This window comes from Crocodylus siamensis, chromosome 10 (assembly GCF_052110815.1).
Source record: "Crocodylus siamensis isolate JL-2025a chromosome 10, ASM5211081v1, whole genome shotgun sequence".
Lineage (NCBI taxonomy): Eukaryota > Metazoa > Chordata > Crocodylia > Crocodylidae > Crocodylus > Crocodylus siamensis.
The window spans coordinates 71,886,277-71,907,409 of record NC_143404.1 but is presented as its reverse complement, the minus strand read 5'-3'; the positions used below and the strand labels follow the sequence as shown (position 1 = coordinate 71,907,409).

General features: G+C 72.3%; 3 protein-coding genes and 1 long non-coding RNA gene across 8 annotated transcripts in view; 2 read left to right on the top strand and 2 right to left on the bottom strand.

The window, feature by feature from the left end:
• Window positions 1-106: 106 nt before the first annotated feature.
• LOC149856866 (purine nucleoside phosphorylase-like) lies at window positions 107-8,689 on the bottom strand. 2 transcript variants are annotated; one of them, XM_090065098.1, is made up of 6 exons: window positions 3,741-8,689; window positions 3,001-3,164; window positions 2,292-2,395; window positions 1,874-2,049; window positions 1,331-1,521; window positions 770-1,104 (listed from the first exon to the last, which is right to left on the bottom strand). In XM_090065098.1, exons 1-6 carry the CDS (start codon window positions 3,761-3,763, stop codon window positions 902-904), a joined length of 861 nt encoding a protein of 286 aa, XP_089921224.1. In that variant the 5' UTR covers window positions 3,764-8,689; the 3' UTR covers window positions 770-901. The 2 variants fall into 2 exon arrangements, with proteins under 2 accessions (XP_089921225.1, XP_089921224.1); XM_090065099.1 differs by lacking the exon at window positions 1,331-1,521 and having other exon boundaries at window positions 107-1,104; window positions 3,741-8,688.
• A 483-nt stretch (window positions 8,690-9,172) lies between these two features.
• SOX12 (SRY-box transcription factor 12) lies at window positions 9,173-13,587 on the top strand. The gene is made up of 2 exons (XM_090065097.1): window positions 9,173-10,235; window positions 13,249-13,587. The coding sequence occupies exon 1, from the start codon at window positions 9,313-9,315 to the stop codon at window positions 10,216-10,218; it is 906 nt and encodes a 301-aa protein (XP_089921223.1). The 5' UTR covers window positions 9,173-9,312; the 3' UTR covers window positions 10,219-10,235; window positions 13,249-13,587.
• Window positions 10,142-21,133, bottom strand: part of LOC149856862 (uncharacterized) — a 16,583-nt gene continuing 5,591 nt past the window's right edge. The window contains exons 2-3 of the long non-coding RNA XR_016444484.1: window positions 13,240-13,557; window positions 10,142-10,258 (exon numbers count right to left, since the gene is read on the bottom strand). This is a non-coding gene — a long non-coding RNA (uncharacterized LOC149856862). The remainder of the gene's footprint in view (window positions 10,259-13,239; window positions 13,558-21,133) is intronic.
• On the top strand, window positions 15,961-18,931 carry NRSN2 (neurensin 2). 4 transcript variants are annotated; one of them, XM_090065080.1, is made up of 3 exons: window positions 15,961-16,100; window positions 16,891-17,375; window positions 17,534-18,931. In XM_090065080.1, exons 2-3 carry the CDS (start codon window positions 16,896-16,898, stop codon window positions 18,914-18,916), a joined length of 1,863 nt encoding a protein of 620 aa, XP_089921206.1. In that variant the 5' UTR covers window positions 15,961-16,100; window positions 16,891-16,895; the 3' UTR covers window positions 18,917-18,931. The 4 variants fall into 4 exon arrangements, with proteins under 4 accessions (XP_089921206.1, XP_089921207.1, XP_089921209.1 ...); XM_090065081.1 differs by lacking the exon at window positions 15,961-16,100 and having other exon boundaries at window positions 16,108-17,138; window positions 17,376-17,902; XM_090065083.1 differs by lacking the exon at window positions 15,961-16,100 and having other exon boundaries at window positions 16,109-17,087; window positions 17,376-17,902.

Here is a 21,133-nt window from a genome sequence, read left to right as displayed (position 1 = left end):
ATGCCTGTCCCCCAGCATGCACGGAGCAGCGCCCGGGACGGGATCAGAGCTGGGCGTGCAGAGCCGAAGCAGACAGACCACCCTGCGGGCTTCGAGGTTGCACTTGTTCTGTTTATTGGAGGGTGCAGATGCCGTCACGTTACAGAGGGGAACAGTCCTGCGGCCCCGGATGGACGGGGCGGTTCGTGACTCAGCCTCATTCTGCTCCCCAGGCCCCGTCACTGCGCACAGGAAGGACTCGGTCACCTCCCCAGACCCCCCCGCCAGCCAGGCCAGAGTCTTCTGCCTGATACAGTCACCACCTGCTCCAGACTAGCGAAGCGGTGTCCGTCTGGACATGTTTATACCAGAGCAGCCTGGTCCTGGGGTCCAGCTCCCTCCCGCAGAGGCTGGTTCAAGTGCAAGGCCTGTTACCAGAGCCAGCTGTGCTGCTATCCACTAGCACGTGCCAGGCTTCGGTCCATCTCCCTCTGCAGCAAATCACTGCAACTAGCTCAGGACCCTTGGATTCAGAAATAAATCTCCACCCAGGGCCTCTTCCCGGGAGAACGACAGCAGTCTGACTTCACGCCCCATCTCCTGCGCCTCTACGGCCCTGTGTAGGCATCAGTAGTAATCTCCCACAGCCCCCAGTGAGCCCAGACATTAGCCCAGTGCTGTGACGTCTGGGGCTGAGTGTTGCTTGCTATTCCACGTTGCCAAGACAGCCACAGAGAAGCAAAGGGACTTGGTCAAGGCCAAACAGGGAGTCTGTGGCAGAGCTGGGACTAGGCCCTGGCTCCTCGCTCTGTCCCCTCCGCTGATTCCAGTTCACCCGGACTCTCCCCATCCGCTGTGCCAAGGCAGAGAGGACAGGACGGGTCAGACGGGGGGTCAGGGCTGGTCTGCGTCAGTGGCTGCCTCAGGGCTCGATGCTGCCCACCAGCTCCGTGACGAGCGTCTGCAGGGCAGCAGCCCGCGCCTGGCTGGCCTCCAGCACGGCCTCGTGGCTGGCGCTGTCCTCGCTGTCGTAGTCCCGCACCACCGTGTTGGTGATCAGCGAGAGGCCGAAGACGCGCAGCCCGCAGTGCTTGGCCACGACCACCTCGGGGGCCGTGCTCATGCCTGGGGGTGGGGGGAAGCCAGGTCAGCGCGGCGTGGACGCCACCCAGCCCGCGACACAGATGTGAGAGCTGAGCTTGTCTCGGAGCCTGGTGCAGGCCTAGTGTAGACAGATTCCCCCCCGGACAGCTCAGGGCTGGCGAGGCTTCGCTCAAGGCAGAAAAGGGCAGGGGCCGGCATCTCAGGGTGGGAAGGAAGCCTGAGCCTGGGCCCCCCTTTGACTTCTTACCCACAGCATCGACCCCCAGTGCCCGCAGCATCCTAGCCTCAGCCACGGACTCGAAGTTGGGACCCCCCACCATGCAGTACACGCCCTCCCTGATGAAGGCCGAGTAGCCGAGACGCTCGGAGATCTCCAGCGCCCGCACACGCAGCTCCTTGTCGTAGGCATCGGAGAGGGCGGGGAAGCGGGGCCCAAACCTGGGGAGGGGAACGAGCCTCAAGGGGAGGCAGGCAGGGCAGGGCAAGGGAACAGGGACACCCAGACACCATTGCCATGAGGCCACGCATGCATGGGACAGGTTCCACCTCCCCGTGATGCCAGTGTCATTATGCCCCTTTCCCAGATGGGGAAACTGAGGCACAGAATGGGGAAGGGATCAGTCCAAGGCTACCAGGCAGGCCAGTGGCAGAACCAGGATGCAGCCCAGGTTTTCACAGCCCCATCCACATGCTCCAGCCCCCAAGGTGAGCACAGGGAAGAACGTGGCCTGGAGTCTGTGCCCGCTGGGAACGGCTCCCCCACAAACTGCCTCCACTCCCCAGGCGTTACCGCTCCTCGTTGGGCCCCAGCAGTGGGTTCAGGCCAGCCAGGCCTGGCAGGTTGACGTGGTCCCGGATGACCATGATGTCCCCGGGGCTGTAGTTCTCTGCCAGGCCCCCCGCAGCGTTGGTGACCAGCAGGATCTCCACGCCCAGCAGCTTGAAGACTCGGATGGGGAAGGTAACCTCAGGAAGGAGAACAAACGGCCCTTTGGGCATCTCCTCCTGGGCCGGCCTCCTCCTGTCCCCTGGGCAGGCTGTCCAGACAGTCCCCTGCGTCCCCCTCCCCTCGTGGATCAAGCGTGGACCCCCAAGCCTGCGAACAGCAGCGGTGCCAAGCTGCCCCCGCAGCTCCGTCTCCTGCCCCGACGTGGTCCTGGACCCCACGGCTGAGGCCCTGGCTCTGTGCCAGCCGCTGGCTGACCTACCTTCCAGAGCAGGTGCCCCTCGTACATGTGGAAACGGCCCTTCATGCAGACGCATGGCTTTCCCTGCAGCTCCCCGAAGACCAGCTGCCCGGCGTGGCCTGCCACTGCGGAGGGGCTGGGCATTGGGTGAATGCAGCGTGCATGCCAGCCCTCCCCGGCCCTGCCTTCTCCCACCGCGCTTCCCACTAGGCTGCTGCACCCTGCGGCCTGCTCTGGAGACTCAGCAATGGGGGCAGCAAGGTGCAATTTGGGACTCAGCCCCTGGCAAGCCCTGCACAGCCCCTGCCCTGTGCCTGGCTCAGGTATGTGCCAAGTCTGGTGGTCACATGCAGCAGAAGCACCTGTCAGGCAGGGCCTGATGGCAACCACGGACTGACAGAGGATCCCTCTGAAGGCAGTTTGCAGGAGCAGGGGGGTGAAAGCAGCTGGGAGCAGAGAAATCCCCCCCGAGCCCCACATGCAATGAGTGTGCAGAGCCTGGGACCGTGGCTGAAAAGCAGAGCTTGCAGGGAGGCCTGCGCCTGCCCACCCTCTTCCTGCGATAAGCCGAGAGGCAGCCCGGCTCCAAGGCAGGGAGCCAGCTCTGGGACTGGAAAGCACAGGGAGATTAGTGCTGGGCACAAGCCACCCGCCAGGCTGGCACTGCCAGGGCTAGGGGCCACATTGTCCCCGCAGGTCCCGGCACGTGGGGCGGAGGGTGCACCGGTACCTGTGCTGCTGGGGAAGTTGGGGATCTCCGAGTAGCCGAAAGCCTCCGGGCTTTGCAGGGTGTCGGCCAGCAGGCCCAGCCCGGAGCCACAGATGACAGCCACGCGGGGCCGCTGCCGGGTGCGGGACAGGAGCCAGCTGGCGGTCTGCTCACATGCCTCGAAGCTGCGGGGATGCAGAAGGTGATGTCAGTGGGTGCCTGGCAGCCCTCTCCCCCTGCCCGCCCCAGTGGGGCCCTTCGGAGCAGCTCTGCCGCGGCCGACGGTCCGTGCAGAAGAGCGGGGGAAGTTGGTCCCGGTGGCTGCAGGGGAGGGAGTCCTGCCAACCTGACAGAGGAGCTGCCAGGGCAGGGGGCTCCTGGTGCACTTGTCTTCACACCTGCCTCTGGGCTCTCGTGCCCTTGCCCACTGCCACCCCTCGCCAGTGCTACTGGGGAGGGTTATCTCCCACGAGACACGGCTTTCTTTCCCGACCCCTGCCAGGGTTTTATGCCTCTCTAGGTACCCCCGAGAAAGCCACGAGCACCTCAGGAGTAGGGGGAGCCAGTAAAGCTGCCCAGCTCCATCCTGGGCGGGCAGAAAGGGGGGTGAAAGACTTGCTAGCAGCTAAACAAGCCAGTTACCGAGAGTGTGACGTGGGACACGGCAATTCCCTGTGAGCATTGAGGTCCACATAACTGATCACGCCTGTCCAGGTACACACACGCACACGTGCACACCCATCGTGCCGCGCAGGCCTTACCTGAAGCTCTCTTTTTCGTGCATCTCGACTCTCTGCCGGAAATGCAATTTTGCAAGGGACAAAGCGCCTGCAAAAGCTGCACCTGGTTCAGCAGATCCCTTGGGCCCGGCTGGCTCCTCTCAGGATGTCCCACATATATAGGGCCTGCTGCCAGCCCTGCCCCATTGGCTGCAGTGCTGCTGATGCCAGGGGGCCCCCGGGAGGGGGTGTACCGGAGGGTGGGTGGGTCCTTTTGCTCTGAAACTCCCCTTTGTGCAATTGCCCTTGGTGCCCAGCCAGGGATTTCTCCTCCTCTCCACCCCCGTCTGCTGTCCTGCCGTGCCCCCGTGGTACCACCGCCTCAGCTGCAACCTTGGGGGAGCGGGCATGGACGTAGGCTCCCCACCCGCCACCCAGCCCCCAGGCCCAGGGCGATTCCCATGGCCCGGCCATGCCTGCAACATCCCTTGCAGGCTAGGGCAGAGAAGGGACAGAGAGGGCTCAGCTGGCACCCATGCCGTAGGCCGTGAGGTGGCACCGTTCACCCGGGGGCTTGGTGCTGGTGTCAGGGCATGGGAAGAGGCAGAAGCGGAGGGAACAGACTTCATGCGTGCATCCTTCCAGCAGCTGGACACGGGGCTCCTGCACTGGGCTGTGCGGTGCCCACGCGCCGGAGATGCCCGAGCTGCATCGGGCACCTGCCCCCCCAGCGCTGCACAGCCCGGCTGGAGGGAGCCGGGGGAGCGGAGCCCAGACGCGGGGCCTGGCACAGCTAATCCCCTCAGGAACGCGCCGCACTGCACGAGACCGTCATGTGCCCCTGCCTCAGCGCGTGACCCGGGGGCCTGGAGCTCGGTGCAAAGCCGAGCACGGGTGGGGGGCCTCCCTGGCTACCTCTGACCTGGGATTGCTGCCGGCCTGCAGGGCTGCATGGGGGGTGCTGGGGACGCCTGGAGCCCAGACCTCCGCTAGCTCCTGGCTCTTGGGAGGCTTCTGGCCTGTCGCCTGCACGCACGCAGCGCCTAGCACTCGCAGGCCGGATCCCAGACTCCCAAGGCACGAGCACCATGCATGACAGCCGTGCGAGAGGCTGCACGTCGGTCGTGCGAGACCCCATGCAGCCCCTGGGCCATCCACAGCCAGGCCCCGTGTCCTCGGCTGCCCCTGCAAGAAACCCTTGCCGGTGACTCGGGGGCCTTAGAGCAGCCTTTGTTCCCCGGTGCCAGGCGCGGGGATTAGCCGAAAGCTCGGGGACAAAGAAGCTTTCCCTGCAGTCACGTCCCTGGGGAGGCCAAGGGCCGAGCCCGTGGAGGGGTCACTTGGGCACGGCGCTCCCTCACTGACCCCGGGGCTGCCCGGCTCCTCCAGGTGCCCGGTCCTCTGTTCCTCCCGGGGCTGCCCCAGGCCCCCGGCCTGCACCCGCTTCCCTCCCTTGACAAGCTGCAGGGCACAAGGGTCATCCACGCTTGGGCCGCGGGCACCAGGAGAGCCGAGGCCTGGCGCGGAGCAGGTCTGGGACACGTCTCCAGCCAGCGCTTCCGGGGACGTGGACCCTCCGCCCTCGGGCAGCACCGGCCCCGTGCTTTTTTTGCACGGCCAGACTCTGCCGGGGTCCAGCGCGGCCTCTGGCTGGAGCTGAGAGCTGCCCGGAGGTCTGCTACGCCCCGTCCTCCTGGTCACCTGTCACCTGCCCTCCCAGCCTGGTCTCATCCCTTCCCAGGACTCCTGAGAAGAGCTAAGAGGCAGGTGGAGCAGGCGATGTCGTGCATCCCAGGAGACACCTCCAGTGAGCACCCTTCCAGACCGGGGGCTGCCCATGTGCTGGCAGCTGCTGGCTGCTCTCCAGCCCCGGAGCGGCTCTGCCTGCAGGTGTCTGCGCCGTGCTGTGCGGCTCCAGGTGCAACGGGACAGAGAGTCCCAGGGATGGAGAGGATCCAGGAGCAGCGAGGTAGCATAGGGCATCCCTGACCTGGCACCAGCCCTGGGAGGCTCAGGACACACCAGAGCGGCCATGCACGGCCTCCGGCGCTCCCTCCCGGGGCCCTGGGCGTTAAGCAAGATGGGAGAGTCTGTCTGCCCTGGACCAGCTCCGCAACCGCAGGGGCTGAGGTCTGCCCCTGTCTGGGGGGCTCCCACAGAGCATGTGAGCCCCCACACCGTGGCTGCCCCCGCAAACTTGCGCTCCGGGTGCAGGACAGGGCAGGGGCCTTCCCTGATTGGGACTCGAGGCGCTGCAGGGTCGTCAGCTCAGCACAGCCGCCTCGCTGCAGAGGGACGAGTGTCGACCTTACACCCCATGACGGGATGGGGCCCCGGAGGGCGCTGGGGGTGCCTGCATGGGGCTTGCAGTACCCGAGAGACTCTCCTGTGGCGCAGTCCCACACGCGCACACGTGCAATTTGCATACATGCGTGTGCTGTCTGATAGCATGGGCTGCCCCGGGGCAAGGGGCACCCCTGGCTGCATACCCAGCCCCACAGGGCTGTGGAAGCAGTGTCTGCCTCTGCTCTCTGCTTGCTCCAGCCTCCCTGGCCCCAGGCAAAGCACAGTGGAGGCCCCCATGTCCCCCCAGACGCAGGAGGTGTCCACCGTCCAGCTCGGGGCTGCTGCGCTGCACGGGGTGCCCGCTCCCCTGCCCTGCCCCGGGCGCCCCGGGCAGCTAGCAGCGCGGGGAGAGGAGGCCCGGCGACAGATGGAGGCTCCCAGCAGTGCCGCAGGAAGCTTCGTCCCCGGTCGTGGCAGCGAAGTGCGGCCACCGCGCTCGGGCTGCCAGGCCGCATTACCACACGTGGGCTTGAGGGGCTGGCGCAGGGCATCCCGCGGGGTCCCAGGCGTGTTTAACCCCTCGGTGCCCGGGCTGGGGACACACCCCGAGTGTCCCCCCTCTGGCTGCCGCCACGCCGGGGTGCTCCCTGCTCTGGGATGCAACTGGTAGGGCTGGGCGACGCAGCTGGGGGTGCCTCGGCAGTGCCCGGGGGTTCGGCCCAGGAGGGCTGCTGTTTTTGGGGAGGTCCCGCGAGACACCAAAGCAGAGGACCGGAGGCAGGTCCCAGGTGAGGGCAGGACGCCTGGGTCCCGATGGCCGCCAGTTCACCCGCGGTGGTGAGTCACACTGTCTGTGCCACCCCTGGCTCCAGCAGCAGAGCACCTCTGGGAGCTCATTAGTGCTCGTTAGCACGGGAAGGGAAGGTCTGGGTGGGCCCTGGGGTGCCCGGGACTCTGTAAACAAGGCGGCTGGGGCCCAGGCTGGCTCGCTCGCTGCCCACGGGGCGTGGAGGCAGCCTGCCCCCATGCCGCCCTGCTGGGCTCGGGTGCCACGAGGGGCAGGGCTGGAGCGCGTCTGCCCCGGGCTCCCAGGACCGGGCCCCGCCGGGGTCTGTGACCCCCCTGCAGGCTGCCCCCGCCCGTTGGGAAGCCGGGCGCTGCCCGCTGGGCACCCGGTGTGGGAAGCACCCGCGCCAGCCGCCGGCACCAGCCGGGCCTGAGGCTGCCGCACCTGCCCTGGGCCGCTGCCCGGCTGCAGCACCAGGGCCTGGCGCCCCCCGGGCCCCTCCCTCGCTGCCTCTGGCCACGCGTGTGAGACGCTAATTAGCATGGTAATTAAATAACGCGGAAGAGATCTGCATAGCAATTAGCCCTGCTTCCAGGCCGGCGGCGGGGGCTGCCTCACCCCTGCCCTCCGCGGGGCTGTTCTTCCCCCCGGGCCCCGGCTTCTGCCTGGACAGGACCGGGTCTCCCAAGCTGGGCTCGGAGCGGCTGCCCGCCCCGGGGGCACCCCGGCCTTGCCCCCCTGACTGTGCCGTGCCATGCAGCCTGTACCTAGCGCTCTCTGCCTGCAGCCGGGGGCCGGACCCAGCCCCGGGGCAAAGGCTGCAGCTCGCCCCTGCTGCAGGGCTGACAGCGGGGCCCCGTGGGAAGGCATCGCCAGCAGAGACACGGCTCCCCCACCGCCCCGGGCGCAACGGCTGTGCAGCCGGGACACCGGGCCCCTCGTTTGCCTCGACAACCGCTGTTGCCACGGAAACTAGCTGCACCGCGGCGGCGTGAGGACCCATCCACCGCGCAGGCAAGCCAATGGGCACCGTCCCCACTCCCCGCGCCGCCGCGTCGCTGCGGCAACCAATGGGCACGCCACCTGCGCCGGGCAGGCCGCAGTCGCTGGGGCAACAGGCGGGCACGGTGCCCCGCGTCCCCGGCGCAGCCCCCGGCTCGGCGGGGAGCGATTAGCGCGCAGCTGGCGCCCCCCGCCCCTGCCCCCTAAGCTCCTGCTGGCGTCTCGCGGGGCCGAGGCGGCTCCCCCGGCCTCTCCCGGCACACGCGGCCGGCCCAGGCCCCGCTCCGGCACCGCCGCGACCCCGCCCGTGCCCGGCTCGCCCCGCGGCTGCCCGGCCCCGGCACGCGGCACCCTCTCCCTGCACCCAGCCGGGCGCGGGCTCGGCGCCCGCGGCCCCTTCCCCGCCCGGAGCAGGGCAGAAAGCAGGGCCCGAGCCTCGAGCCCGGGGCGCCTCGTCGTGCCGCAGCTGCCAGGCAGGGGCGGCGCGGCGCCGGCGGGGCCGAGCTCGGGCTCTGAGGCCGGGGCGCGGGCCCCGCGCCGCTGGCCAGCAGCTCGGGGCGCCGGCCCCCGGGGAGGCGACCGGTGCGCGGGGCCCCCGCCCGGAGCGAGGAGCCGGCGGCTCGTCGTACCCCAGGCACGCGCCCACGCCGTAAAGGCCGCGGCGGCTGTGGGGGGCGAGCGGCGTGCCCGCCGCCCCACGCCCCACGCCCCCGGCCGGAGCCCTGCGGGCCCGCGCGGCCACGAGCCGTTTCCAGGCGGCTCGGCCCCTTGCACGCGCGGCCGTGGCCCTGGGGAGAGCGCGGCGCGGGCGGGACCGTGGGCGCTCGCGCGAGGATGGCGCCCGCTGGGCCAGGCGAAGGCGTGCGTGTCACACCGGGGCGGCTCGCAGCTACGGCGAGCGAGGCCCGGCCACGGGGCGCGCAGAGGTCACGGAGTGCAGCCCCCGCCTGAGCCCCGGACATAACCTGGCAGCCGCCCCGGCTGCCCTCGTGGGCTCACGGCTCCGGGACCGCACCCGGGGTGCTCCCACTGCCTCCCGCAGCCCGGGCCCCGCAGCCAGGAGGGGCTCCTGAACCCCGGGGGGCCGCCGTTCAAACGGCAGCCGAGCGCCCCGCACCAGCCCCGCCCGGGCCGGCAGCTGCAGCGCGGGGCCCGGCCCGGCCCGGCCCCGGGGGAGCTGCCCGCACCCCGCGCGTGGGGGGGTGTGACACCGGCGCGCGCCCATTGGCGGATGCAAATACTCCCTGGCTGCGCTCGGCCAATGGCGGCGCCGGGGGGCGGCGCCTCCCATTGACAGAATGGGCGCGGGGCGGCGCGGGCGGGCGCGGTAGAAGGGGCGGCTCCGGCGCGGGGCGCGGCGCGGTGCGGTGCGGTGCGGTGCGGTGCGGCGCGGCGCGGCGCGGCCGGGCCGGCTCCAGCGCTGCCCTTGACCTTCGCCCGGGGCCGGGGCCGGGGCCGGGGCCGGGTCGCGGCCGGGGCCGGGGCCGGGGGATGCGCGCCGCCCCGGGCCGCGGGTAGCCCGCAGCCCGCGCCCGCAGCATGGGCCAGCACCGGAGCACGCGGAGCCGAGCCATGGAGGCCAAGCGGGAGGGCTGCCCGGCCGAGCTCAAGGAGGCGGGCGCCAAGGGCGAGCCCGGCTGGTGCAAGACGCCGAGCGGGCACATCAAGCGGCCCATGAACGCCTTCATGGTGTGGTCCCAGCACGAGCGGCGGAAGATCATGGACCAGTGGCCCGACATGCACAACGCCGAGATCTCCAAGCGCCTGGGCCGGCGCTGGCAGCTGCTGCAGGACTCGGAGAAGATCCCCTTCGTGAAGGAGGCCGAGCGCCTGCGCCTCAAGCACATGGCCGACTACCCCGACTACAAGTACCGGCCGCGGAAGAAGGGCAAGGTGGGCGCCGGCAAGGCCCGCCCGCGCCTGCCCGTCAAGATCAAGCCCTCCGTGCTCGGCCGCGTGGCCTCGGGCCGCCGGCAGCCGCCCAAGCCGGAGCCCGGCGGCCAGGCGGAGGAGCCGCCCGGCGCGCAGGTGCCGGAGGACGCCGGCCCGAAGACGCCCGGCAAGTGCTGGCCCGCGGCGGGCGAGACGGACGCCGGCGCCGAGCCGCCCGCGGGCCCGCAGCCCGAGGCGCCCGCGCCGCCCTTCCTGGAGCAGCTGCGGCCGGCGGGCGGCGAGTCCCCGTCGCCCGCGTCGGCCGGGTCCCCGCCGTCCTCCTTCGCCTCGTCCGACGAGGAGCTGGAGGAGGAGCTGCTGGGCGTGCTGCCCGGGAGGGCCCCGCCGAGCGCCGCCCTGGACTGGGCCGTGGTCGACAAGGACCTTGACCTCTTGCCCCGGGGAATCCCCTCGCACTTTGAGTTCCCGGACTACTGCACTCCGGAGGTGCGGGAGATGATCGCGGGGGACTGGCTCATGTCCAGCATCTCGGACTTGGTCTTCACGTACTGAGGCCCGCGCCTCGGCAGGTAACTCTTTTCCGCAATCAGGTCTGTTCAGAAACAAAAAGAAACCAGCTGTTTACATGCAGGAATCAGGTATCTCGCCTTGAACGCAGCCGAAGGCTGCCCCATCCCCCTCCGCACACACCCACCTCTCCCCGCGCCAGCCCCGGCGCCCGGCTCGGGGCCTGGTGCCGCCCCGTGGCCCCCGAGCCGCCGGGGACGACAGGGCTCGACACCGCCGTGATTTTGCCATGAAATTTGACTGTCTAATCAGGTTTTCATTGTCGAGCGCCCCCTCCCCCCACCCTGGCTACAGCTGCTGCTCAGCTCCGCCGCCATCCATCTCTCCATCCATCCGTCCATCCGTCATCTCCGCCGCCGCGGAGAGGCCCCCCACCCCGCCATCCCGCTTCTGCCCCATCTTGTCCCTGCTGCCCTCGCCACTTGCCCCCTCCCCCGTGAATTGGCAGGCGCGCTCCCCCCAGCAGCCCCCCACCCGCTCGCGGCTCTCTGCATGCCTGGGAATCACCACTTCCCTTTGCTTCCATTTTTAGTGCATTTTCCAGCCTGGCTTCCCTGCGCTCCGGTGCCCTTGAGCAGCCCCAGAGACAGGCTCCCAGCCCCGGCACGGCGCTCCCGGGCGCGCGGCCCGCGGCCAGCCCCTGCCCCCCGCCTCTCCAGCCGACACCCAGGCGCGCCAGGTGCCAGCCCCGGGGGCCGCGGCGCCTCCCCGGCGCTGGCAGAGGCGCCTGCTCCCCGCTCCCCACTTTGGGGAAGAGCGAAGTTGGCCGCACGTGGTTTGCACGTGGATCCGGGAGGCTGCGTTACTCCTCTCTCCAGATGCTCGCGCAGGCGGCTGCGCAGCGCGGGCAGCCCGTGCTGGGAAGGACCCGTCTCCCTGGCACGGGGAGCGGGGAGCCCCGGGCAGGCGGGGCGAGGGGCAGGGAGCTGCTCCCTTCGGCACGAGGGTCCCCGGCCCTCCGGCCCCGCCAGCCCCGGGCAGCGGTGCTCCGGCTGGCGGGGCTGGCCCGGCACATGCCGTGTGCAGGGCGAGGCTGCTTCGCTGCAGCCCCCGGCGTGGTCCAGGGCTGAGCCGGCCCGCAGACGGCGCCCGAGAGGGGCAGCAGCAAGGCTGGGCACCGGGGAGACCTGGGTCTCCGGCCCTGCTGTCCCGGGCCGGGGGCACCGGTCCCCAGGGCAGCCGGGCAGGGGCTCGCCGGTCCGCGGCGCGCCGAGCTGGGCTTCTCCGTGCCTGAGCTAATGGCTCCTGCCTCCAGCGCAGGCGCCTCCTCCCACCGCCTGCGAGCATATGGCTGCGCTGCCAGGTGCGGTTTCGAGTCGCCGAGCCGTGCTGCAGGGGGACGGGACCCCCGCCTGGGACGGGACCCCCGCCCAAGCCGGGCCGCGCTTTGCACCCAGGCCGCGGGGGTTCAGGCAGGCTCGGCGGCTGCCCGTCCCGGCCGGGGGTCCCGATTCCTGGCGGCTGCTGACCCCAGCTGCGTGCTCTGTCGGGCTCGTCCCCTGCCCCGAGAGACGTTCAGCCCCCAGCCCAGGCCGGGGAGGCAGATGCGGCCGCTCCGCTTCCTCCGGGGCTGTTTCTCAGGCTGCCCGGCAAATAGCAGGCCCCACCGGGCCCCGTGGCAGGCGGTGGCGGCCGCCCCCGGTCCAGTGTGGCGGGGCGGGGGGCATCCAGGACGTCCCTCCCCAAAGATGCTGCCTGCCTGCCCGCCCCCCCACCCCGGGCCCGTCGGGACCCGTGCCCGGAGCCTCCCGGTCCCTGCCACACCCACCCCGGCTCAGCCTTACGCGCTCCCAAGCATCCCACCCCGCCGGAGAGCAAGGCCTGGCCGCGGCCCCACGGGTCACCCCTGTCCCAGGGAAAGGCCTCCAGCCCAGAGGCGCTCCACACCCGCAGCCCCTGCCCCGCCCGGGCCCAGCCGGCGCCTGCGCCGGGCCCGGCGGTGGCTTTGCTCTGCCCGCCCTGCCCTGCTCCCACAGCGCCCTCGGCCCACGCGGCTCCGACCCAGGGGTGCCTACATCCTTCCCGGGGCTGCCTGCAGGCCCCAGCCGGCCGGCACCCACGGTCCCAGGCTGCTCCCGCGGCAGCAGCGGGAAAGAAAGCAGCGCACCTCCCCACGGGCAGCCCGCTCCCTGCGGGGCAGCGGGGAGGCAGAGCAGGCGGGGCGGGGGGCCTGCGGGGAGACACTGCACCCCGCTCCCTGCCCCAGGGGCTCAGGACCACTGGACGGGGGTGGGGGCAGAGGCGGCGCGGATGGGGCCCGTGGAGGGCTGGGCCTGAGCATCCTGCAGGGGCGGAGGGTGGGCAGCGCGGGGGGGCGCCCTCCTTGCTGCCTGGGTGGGTTTCATTGGCCGGGTCCCCTCCCCCAGCCCGGGCGCTGGAAGCCCTGAGCCCGGCTGGGTCCCAGCGCTTGCCGGCTTCCCAGCCCAGCCCCCTCCCCCTTTGTCCCTGCTCCGCTGCAGGGCTGAGCTCGGGGGTCCCCCGCCAGGACGGAGCCGGGCGCCCCCCTCCCGGGGCAGCACCGGAGCGGAGAGGGCCCCCCTCCCCACGGCACCTGCCGGGAGCCGGCGTGCCCGGGCCCCCCAAGGGCAAGGCTCTGCGTGGAGGACCCAGCCGGGCTGGGTGCAGGGACCCTGGGGACCGCCGGGCAGCGGGAAGCACCCACCCTCCACCTCCTTCCTCCCGACTTGAAGCACAAACCTCACTGGCTTCCTCCCCCCAGCCCCCACCCCGCTCTAGGCATCTCCATTTTCGTTTGTAAGGGGAGACCAAGTTGTGAACAATGGTGAACTACTGTGACATGTGGTTATCGTGCTGTAGAGACCCCCTAGGCGCCCTGGCTTGTCTCTGCCCCCCGCCCCCCGCTTGCTGTGACCCCCGCCCCGCCGTCCCCCGCTGCCTGTAATTTGCTGCCATCTCTGTGTGTGCGTGCGTGCGTGCGACCCATTCGAGTCATCGGTAGAGACAGAACAAAATGAGAATAATAATATTAATAATAATAATAAAAACCTCTCTCAGGAACAAACCCCACGGATCGTGGCCAGCAGGGCTCAGGGGACGCCGTCCCCATCCCGTTCTCCCAAACCTCTCCCAACGCTTCACAGTTCTCGGCAGGCGGCGCCGGCCGCGGGCCCGCTCCCGCCTGCCCACGGTGCTACGAGCGCTCTGGGTTGGATGTTGTACCGTCGTGTTAGTGCAGAGGTTCCTGTATCGTTGTCTTGGAGAAGCCGGCTTGGAGGCGAGAGGCGGCCGCGGGGCTGGACGTGTCCGGGCGTCCCGGGTCCGGCGAGGTGCAAGCTCGGCTCGTGGTGATACTGGTTGTCGTGACTATGGAATAAAGTGTATTCTCGGTCTGCCCAGGGCGCGGCCGCCTCTTCTCTGCCTCCCTTCCTGACGCGCCGCCGGGCCCTGCCTTGGCGCGGGAGCCCGGGCCGAGCCTGCCCCCGCCCGGGGCGGTGCGCGGCGGGGGCGCCGCCTGCCCGGCAGGACAGGGTGCAGAGAGACCCCGGCGCGGGGCTGCAGGGGCCACGTCCAGTCCAAGCCCTGCCTGAGGCAGGATCGGCCCTGTGCAGACCCATCACCGCCCCCCCCCCCAACACGGACCTCACACCCCAGCCCGCCCCGGTGAAGCCGCGGACCAGCGTCCGGCTGCTGCAGATTTGCTAACGCACGCTCCAGGGAGCCCGGGCAGAGGGATCCCCTGCCGTCCTGCCACCCCGACCATGGGGAAATCCCTGCCTCCCCCAAGGCAGCGTGGCTCTGAGCCTGAGCGCGGGCGAGACCCTCCATCTGGCCGGGACCTCTGAGGCTGGTGCTAAGCCTCGCCAGCCTGGGCTGCAGCCAGCACCCAGTGCCTCTGGGGATGCTTCAAACCCCCGCGACATGCGGCTGGACTCGGGCCTGGCGGCCGGGAACGAGAGGACGGCCGTGCCCCCAGCCCCAGCCCGGCCTCTGGCAGCAGGCCGCACAGCACTGCGTGCTCCGCTGTCCCCGCCCCTAGAGGTGCAGGAGAGGCTGCATTGCACACCTCGGCACACGCTAGAAATGCAGCTGCTTCTGGGGTGGGCGGCTGCAGGCAGGCGGATGGCCCTGCCCTAGCCCCCCAGCCAGGCCTGGAGCTGCGGCCAGAGTCCCTCCCGCGGGTGCTGTGTGCGCACATGCGGGTGTTCTGCGTGCGCAGGTGTTCTGTGTGCGAGCACATTTGCGTGCGCGCGTGCACAGGGGAGGTGCCCTCCGCGGTCAGTGGCTCTTTGCAGCACTGCCTGCCCCGGAAGGAGGCACTGGCGGCTTCCCGTGCCCAGGTCCCCCCACGCCTTCTCCTGCGGCGTCGCAGCCGCAGGTCGTGCCCCCCAGGCCCTGCCCCGCCAAGCCTGCCTCCCGAGCAGCAGCGGACGCACTCCCCGGCCCCGCGGGCCCGGCAAGCCGACCCCAGGCCGTGCCGCGAGCTCTCCCCAGCGCTGGCTCCGGAGCTGCCAGCCGCACCTCAGCCTGGCTTTGGCAGCCGCCTGCCCCAGCCCGGCCGGAGCCCGTGGCCGACGCGCCGGCTTTGCGGCACGGTCCCGTGGATGCGGCCTCCCGCCCCGGGTCGCAGCCTTTGCCCTGCCGCTCTCTGCCGGGGCAGCCCTGGGGGCAGGCGGCTTCTGGGTGGCGCAGGCGCAGGCGCAGGCGCTGGGTGAGCCCCGCACAGCTGCGGGGAGGCCGGGACCCCCTTTGGGCCTGTCTGGACGTGCCAGGCCGTGGGCGAGGGGGGCACCGACGCCGGCCCAGACGGATCCCACGCGGCCAGGACGGGCAAGGCCCCCGATCCCGGCGCCTTGCCCCTCCGCTGCAGCCCCACCTCGCCAGCATCAGCTTCATCACCACCGCGTTTGCATCAGCTTCATCACCGAGCCGACCGCGTCGCCACGGCAACAAGGTGGCGGTGGCGGTGGCGGTGGCGGTGCCGGCCTATGAGCCTCGGTGCAGGAGCCGGGCAGGATGGAGGAGCTCAGCAAAGCCGGAGGCCTGGCAATCCCCTTAGCAGGGCCCGAAATCCCTGGGGATTAGCGGGGGGGGGGGGCAGCCAGGCCCGTCTGCCCCCGGCATTAGCACTGACACTAGTGGGGGGGAGGGGGACGACGCATCCGCACGGTGAAACGAGCCCCAGCGCCACGGCAACAGCGGGGGGACCGAACCAGCGCCCGTCTCCAAGGTGCCCGACCCCCGGAGGCATTAGCGACATCCCTCTGCTCCCAGCGGCTGTTGCCACGGCGACAGCAGCATCCCGGGCATCTCTCCTAGCCAAGGACACCCTGCCGGGGGCGGGGGCAAGGCCGGTGCTGCGGGCATCCCTGGCCTCTCCGCCAGTCCTCCCCGTGCCCCAACCCGCAGAGCGGTGCCCCCGGGCATCAGGTCCCAGCCCTGGCTCAGCACCCCCAGGCCCTGCATCGGGCGAAGCATGCAAACCCGGTGCCCCTCTGGCTGTGCACGGGAGCCCCCACCGTGCCAGAGGCTGGGCGCCGGAGGCCGGGGCTCCCACGTGCCCCCACCGCCCGCCTCGCACAGCCACGCCGCCTCTCCGCCGGTGACTCAGACACAGCTCAGCGCCGGGGCTGAGCAGACCCAGCCCCTCGCCAGCCGGCGGAGCCAAACGCCAGCGGCCGGGCAGCCGGCGCCGCAACAGGCACCGGCCTCCGCCCCTTCCGCGCCAGCTGGGGAGCGGGCAGGCCGGGCCAGCCCTTGCACCCGGCCGCGCACGCTGGCTGCAGGGGCAGCGCCGGGCGCCTCTGGGAGAGGCTCCCAGCCCGCACCGCCGCTTGCCCGGGGCATCGTCCCGCAGACGGGCCCGACCAGGGACAGGATGCGCTAGGACCAGCCCTGCCCAGCCGGAGGTGAGCGCAGCCGGGCGGGGAGCAATGCTGCGGGTGGCCCGGGCGCGGGGGGAGCCCTCCCCCACCGGCACTGGGTTATGAAGCCCCCGGTCTGGCTGCCCCCTCCGGGAGAGCAGCCGGCTGCAGCCGGGCTGGGCCTCCGTGCCGTGAGCGGGCCCGTCACCCTGGTGCCAGGGCATGGCCCCTGCCCCGCGCAGCCGGCTGGGGCTGCAGGCCTGGGCCCCGCAGGAGCCCCCCGCTCTGCGCCAGGGCGGGCGGGGGGGCAGCGCTGCCGCTGGCGTCCGGGGGTCCCTCCAGCCTTGCTGGGCCCGGCGGGGAGTGGCCGCCCCCCCCCCCTCCCGCCGCCCCTCCTCCCAGCCCCAGCTGTGACTCAGGCCTCCCCAGGCGGTTCCCATGGCAATGCCCAATCAGCCCGGCCTGCGCTCATCGTCCTGGAGGCAGGCAGGCGCGGGGATTGGTGCGGAGCGGCGGCCTACAGGATGCGGCTTGCCAGGGGGGTCCGGCCTGGAGACCCCCGGCAGCACCGCTGCCCAGGGCCTGAGTGCCCAGGGGTGGGGACGGGGGCTCAGCCTACTGGCACTGAGCCCAGCTCCTGGGGCCTGGCCAGAGTGGAGATGGCCTCTGTGCCCCCCTCTCGGGGGTGCCTCAGCCCCCCCTCAGGGAGCCAGGGCATGCCACGCTGCCTGGGCTGGCAGCAGGGAGCCCCCCGCGCCGGGGAGACGGAGTCGTGCCGGGGCCCGCTGCCGGGCACGGCCCGGTGACCCGCGCCCCGGCTCCGCTGCCCCCCCAGGCCCGATGCTGGCCTGTGCGCAGCCGTGCAGCTGCAGCCGGGGCCCCAGCGTGCAGCGCGGTAAGTGGTACGGCGTCCGCTCCTACCTGCACCTCTTCTACGAGGACTGCCCCGGTGCCAGCCCTGGCCACGACGCGGACGTGCCGCCGGCCTCCCGCCCCCGCCCCCGCCCTGCTTGGCCCCCCGTCGTCTGGAAGGTGAGAGTAGCACCGCAGCCCCCGGGCCCTGCTCCTGCGCGCGGCCCCCCGGTAAGTCAGCACCGAGCCCCGGCCCAGCGTGAGGCAGCGAGTGCGTCTCCGTCCCCGGAAGGGTGCGGGAGCAGGGTGCGGCCCGCGGCCGGGAGAAACCCCCGGCGTCGGCAAGGCCCCGGGACGGCACCGTCGGCACGCTGCGAGCCCGAGCTGCCCGGCCTGAGCGGGACACCGAGGGCGGCAGGGGAGCGAGGCCTTGCTGCGCCGCCGACCCCTGCCTCTGCCTGCGCCCAGGTGAGTCTCTCTGCGGGGGCCCTGCTCTTGCTGCTGGGGGCTGCGGCGCTGGCCACGGGCTACCTCGTGCCCCGCAAGCTGGAGGGCATCGGGGAGGAGGAGTTCCTGGTGCTGGACCTGCAGGCGATGGAGCACAACCGGGCCCTGGGCACCTGCAGGCTGGCCGGCGCCGTGCTCTGCGCCGCGGCCGGGGTCCTCGCCGCCGCGGGCCTGCTGGCGCGCCTGCGGGGCCGGGCGCTGCGGGGCGGCTGGCGCCGGGGGGAGGAGGAGGAGGAGCAGCTGTCGCCCATCCTGCGGGACGGCCCCCCGAAGCAGCCCGGCGCTCTCCTGGCCTCCCCGGCCTCGCCCTTCGGAGCCTCCTGGGTGCACGGCGTCCAGCCCCGGCGGGAGACGTGACGGCATCCCACGGGCCACCAGACTGGCGGGGACGCGGCCACGGCGTCTGGAGCTGCCCGTGCCTGGGGCTGCAAGGGCAGGGGGGCTGGGAGGGGAGGTGGCCGCGACCCCCTGATGCGGAGAGGCTTGCGAGCCTGGCCCGGGGCCCCCCAGCCCCGGGAGAGAGGTGGATCCGGATCAGAGGGTCCCAGAGCCCCCCACCCCCGCGCACCAGCAGCTCCCGCCTCAATAAAGATCCTGAGAAACTGCCGGCTTTGCTGCTCGTGGCTGCCCGGCGCCTGCGGCCTGCTCCCCACCCCTGCGCCCCGCTGACTGGGCCTGATCCCGGCATAGGCCCCCCGGCCGGGAAGGGGCCGAGCAGCGCCCCGCTTGCTCCTCTGGGGCCCCAGCCCTGCGGCACCGCGTCCCTGCTCCCCGGGTGCAGGGAGCTCTGCAGCTGGGGCACGGGGCTGGCATTGCCCGGTGCATGGAGGCCCGGCAGGGAGCGCGTCTGTCCCCGCCTCCCCCGCGGGCAGCCCCTGCCTCTGCCTGCGCCGGGAGGAAGGAGCGGGGCGGGGCGGGAGAGCCGCCGCGTTCAGCCGGTCCCCGCGTGGTGGAGCTGCCCCTCGGGGCCCGGGCCCCAGCCCCTCCCCGTGGCGCCCCCCGCAGCTGCGGGCCGGCCAGCCCCCTCGCGGCACCGCGCTGCCCTCTGCCCGGCTGCACCCCTCTCACAGCCCCGTGGCCTGGCTTCACGCCCCGCTCCCCTGTGCCCAGCTGATGCTGCTCATGATCACACCCGGGGGCAGGAGAGGCTTGTGCCTCTTGCCCCAGCCCCACCTCACGCGCCCTGCACGGGTGCCTTGGGCAGGGCCGGGGGCCAGGCGTGCTGCCCCCAGGCACGGGGGACCTGGCCCTGCAGCGATGCTTGCGGGGAACAGGCCTGTGCGGCCTGTGCCCCCCCCCCCACGCCGCAATGTGGGCAGGAGCTGCACCCCAGAGCCTGGATCCCCCCCCGGGGTGAGCTTGGGGGCCAGAGCAGGTCACGTCTGCGCCCTCTCCACGCCCACCCGCTCCCCGTAGTTGTGCACGTGTGGCACATGGCACCACGCCAGGCCCCGCTCCCTGGTGCCAGAAGGATCCTGTCCCACGAGCCCCTCCGCCGGTAGCCAGGGCAGTGCACAACCGCCGGGCGCGGCAAGGATCCCGGCGTCCCCACCATGCCAGGCCTAAGAGTGCAGCCTCCTGCCCGCGGGCAGCCTTGGCGGGTGCAGGGAGCTGGGCTTGGCCCCGGCTGCACGGAGCCCAGGGCGAGGGTCCGACCCCAGGGCGGTGGGAAAGGGGCTGGCCCTAGGGCTGCACTAGGATGTGGAGACTGGAAGTCAGCGGGTGCCGCAGGATGTGGGGGGCGGGTGGGCACGGCCTGGCAATGCGCAGGCAGCTGGGGGGCATCACAGCACCCCGGGTTTACAAGGACGGGACGGGACAGGAGCAGGGGCCGAGGGCGGGCGCCTGGGGCCAAGTGCAACGGCATCCCCGCCCGTCCAGCCACCCTGTCCTGTGCCAGGTGTGCTGGAAGGGGGGGCCGCGGCCCCCGCCCATGCCAGGGCACGGCTGGGAGAGGCATTTCCGTGCCTGGCGCGGCAGCATCTGCCTGCCTGCCGGCCAGGCGACATGCGGGGGGAGCCGGGGTGGGCGGGGCAGTGGCACGGCGGCCCCTTCCCCAGCCGGCTCTTCCAGGAAAGGCTGGGCCTGCTTGTTCCACGCTTGCACACGCAGAGGTCACACGGGGCACACACGCTTCCCCTGTCATGTGCCACGCTGGGGCAGCCTGGCTCTGTCCTGTGCCCGGGTGCCAGGAGCACGCAGACGGCGCCACGCCGGGCCTGGCCCGGGCACGAGGCCGGGGGCGGAGGAAGGGGACCCGGCGCCGGGCTCCGCAAGCCCTCGTCTCTGCCCGGCGGCCGGGGCGGAGCACGAAGCGCGGGGCCCCGTGCCGGCCGGCTGGCATTGTCTGCGCCCAGAGCGATGCAAAGCCTGTCGCGCAGGTACTGCCTTCGTGCCCGCGCCGCCGCTCCGGCGACCGCAACAGCAGCGGGACAAAGCCTGGGCTGGCAAAGCCGGCGTGGGCCGGCCGCCCCCCGGGAGCTGGGACCGAGCGGGGCAGCCTCAGAGCCGCGGCCGCGGAGAAGGGGCCGCTGGCACCCGGCAGGATGTGCGTGGCGCGGCTGCCCAGGGGACGCCGCCGCCGCCCGTCTGCGGGTCTGGGCACCGCCTGGCCCGGCCGCTCTGCGACGCCGGGGGCCGACGATGCCCCCGACCGGGGCGGGGCCCGGCTCCAGCGTCTCCCCAGCCCCAGCGCAGCCCCGGGCACCTCGGGGGCCGCCCCAGGGGCTGGCTGCTGCACGGCCTGGGCAGGGCAGCGCCGCCCGTCCGGGCTTGCCGGGAGGCACCGGCAGCCCCCGGGCTGCAGGCTTGACCTGGCACAGGCCCGAGCCAGAAGGGCATGGGCTCCTGGCCCGGCACCGGCACCGGCAGCAGGAGCCCGGGGAGAGCAGGCTGAGGGCAGGAGCCGGGCAGGGGCAGGGGCAGGGGCAGGGGCAGGGGCAGGGGCAGGCAGGGCGGGGAGTGGAGTGGCGCGGAGCACCACGTCCCCGGACGCCGGCAGGGCCGAAGAGGCTGCCTCCGGCTGCGGCGGCGGCTGCGGCTGCGGCTGCATCACCACCCCGCGGGCAGGGGGTTCCCAGCTGCACCCACGCCTTCCCAAAACAGCAGCGGGAAGGGGAAAGCACGGCTGCGGGCGGGGGGAGGAATCATCCTTCCCTTCCCGCACGTCCCCAGCGCCCGGCCTGGGCACGCCGCGGCGGGGCGGCCAGCTCCCCGGACCGCTCGCAGCGGCTGCGACCGGCCGGAGCGATGCCGTAGCGCGGAGCGCACGGCTGTCCTCCTCTGCTGCTAGGAGAGGGCCGAGCCCGTGCCAGCGGCGCTGCGCCCCACCGCCCCGCCCGGCCTCTGCCCGGGGCAGCTCCCGGCACGGCGCCGCGCTTTGCAGGAGGCTGGAGCCGGCTCGCCCCTGCTCCGCTGCCGGGAAGAAGCAGCCTGCCCTGGGATTCCCCTTTCCTTGGCGCAGCCTGCCTTGGCAGGGCCTGTTCTGGGCGCCGCGGGGCTCCGGGCCCAACGGGGCAGAGCCAGCTGGATCCAGGGGGACTTCAGGCACCTGCGGCGGTCTCAGCCCTAGCCGCCGGGCACCCCAAGCGCCAGCCCCGCATGGGGTTCAGGGTGCGCCCCCGCGGGGGGGACCAGCCCTGGGCTCGGCAGTGCCAGCTCTCGCCGGGGCCCGGGCCCTGGGGGCGTCCAGCGGGGCAGCTGGGGCGAGGCAGCGGGTT

Excerpts from the sequence above, each read along its gene's own strand:
- LOC149856866 (XM_090065098.1), bottom strand. The coding sequence starts at position 3,763 with ATGCACGAAAAAGAGAGCTTCAG. Across the intron at positions 2,050-2,291 it reads AGGGGCACCTGCTCTGGAAG|GTTACCTTCCCCATCCGAGT; the intron begins GTAGGTCAGCCA and ends CTCCTTCCTGAG. Across the intron at positions 1,105-1,330 it reads ACTGGGGGTCGATGCTGTGG|GCATGAGCACGGCCCCCGAG; the intron begins GTAAGAAGTCAA and ends CCCCACCCCCAG.
- SOX12 (XM_090065097.1), top strand. The coding sequence starts at position 9,313 with ATGGGCCAGCACCGGAGCACGCGGAGCCGAGCCATGGAGGCCAAGCGG.
- NRSN2 (XM_090065079.1), top strand. The coding sequence starts at position 16,494 with ATGGCAATGCCCAATCAGCCCGGCCTGCGCTCATCGTCCTGGAGGCAG. Across the intron at positions 17,376-17,533 it reads CTGCCTCTGCCTGCGCCCAG|GCTGGCCGGCGCCGTGCTCT; the intron begins GTGAGTCTCTCT and ends GGGCACCTGCAG.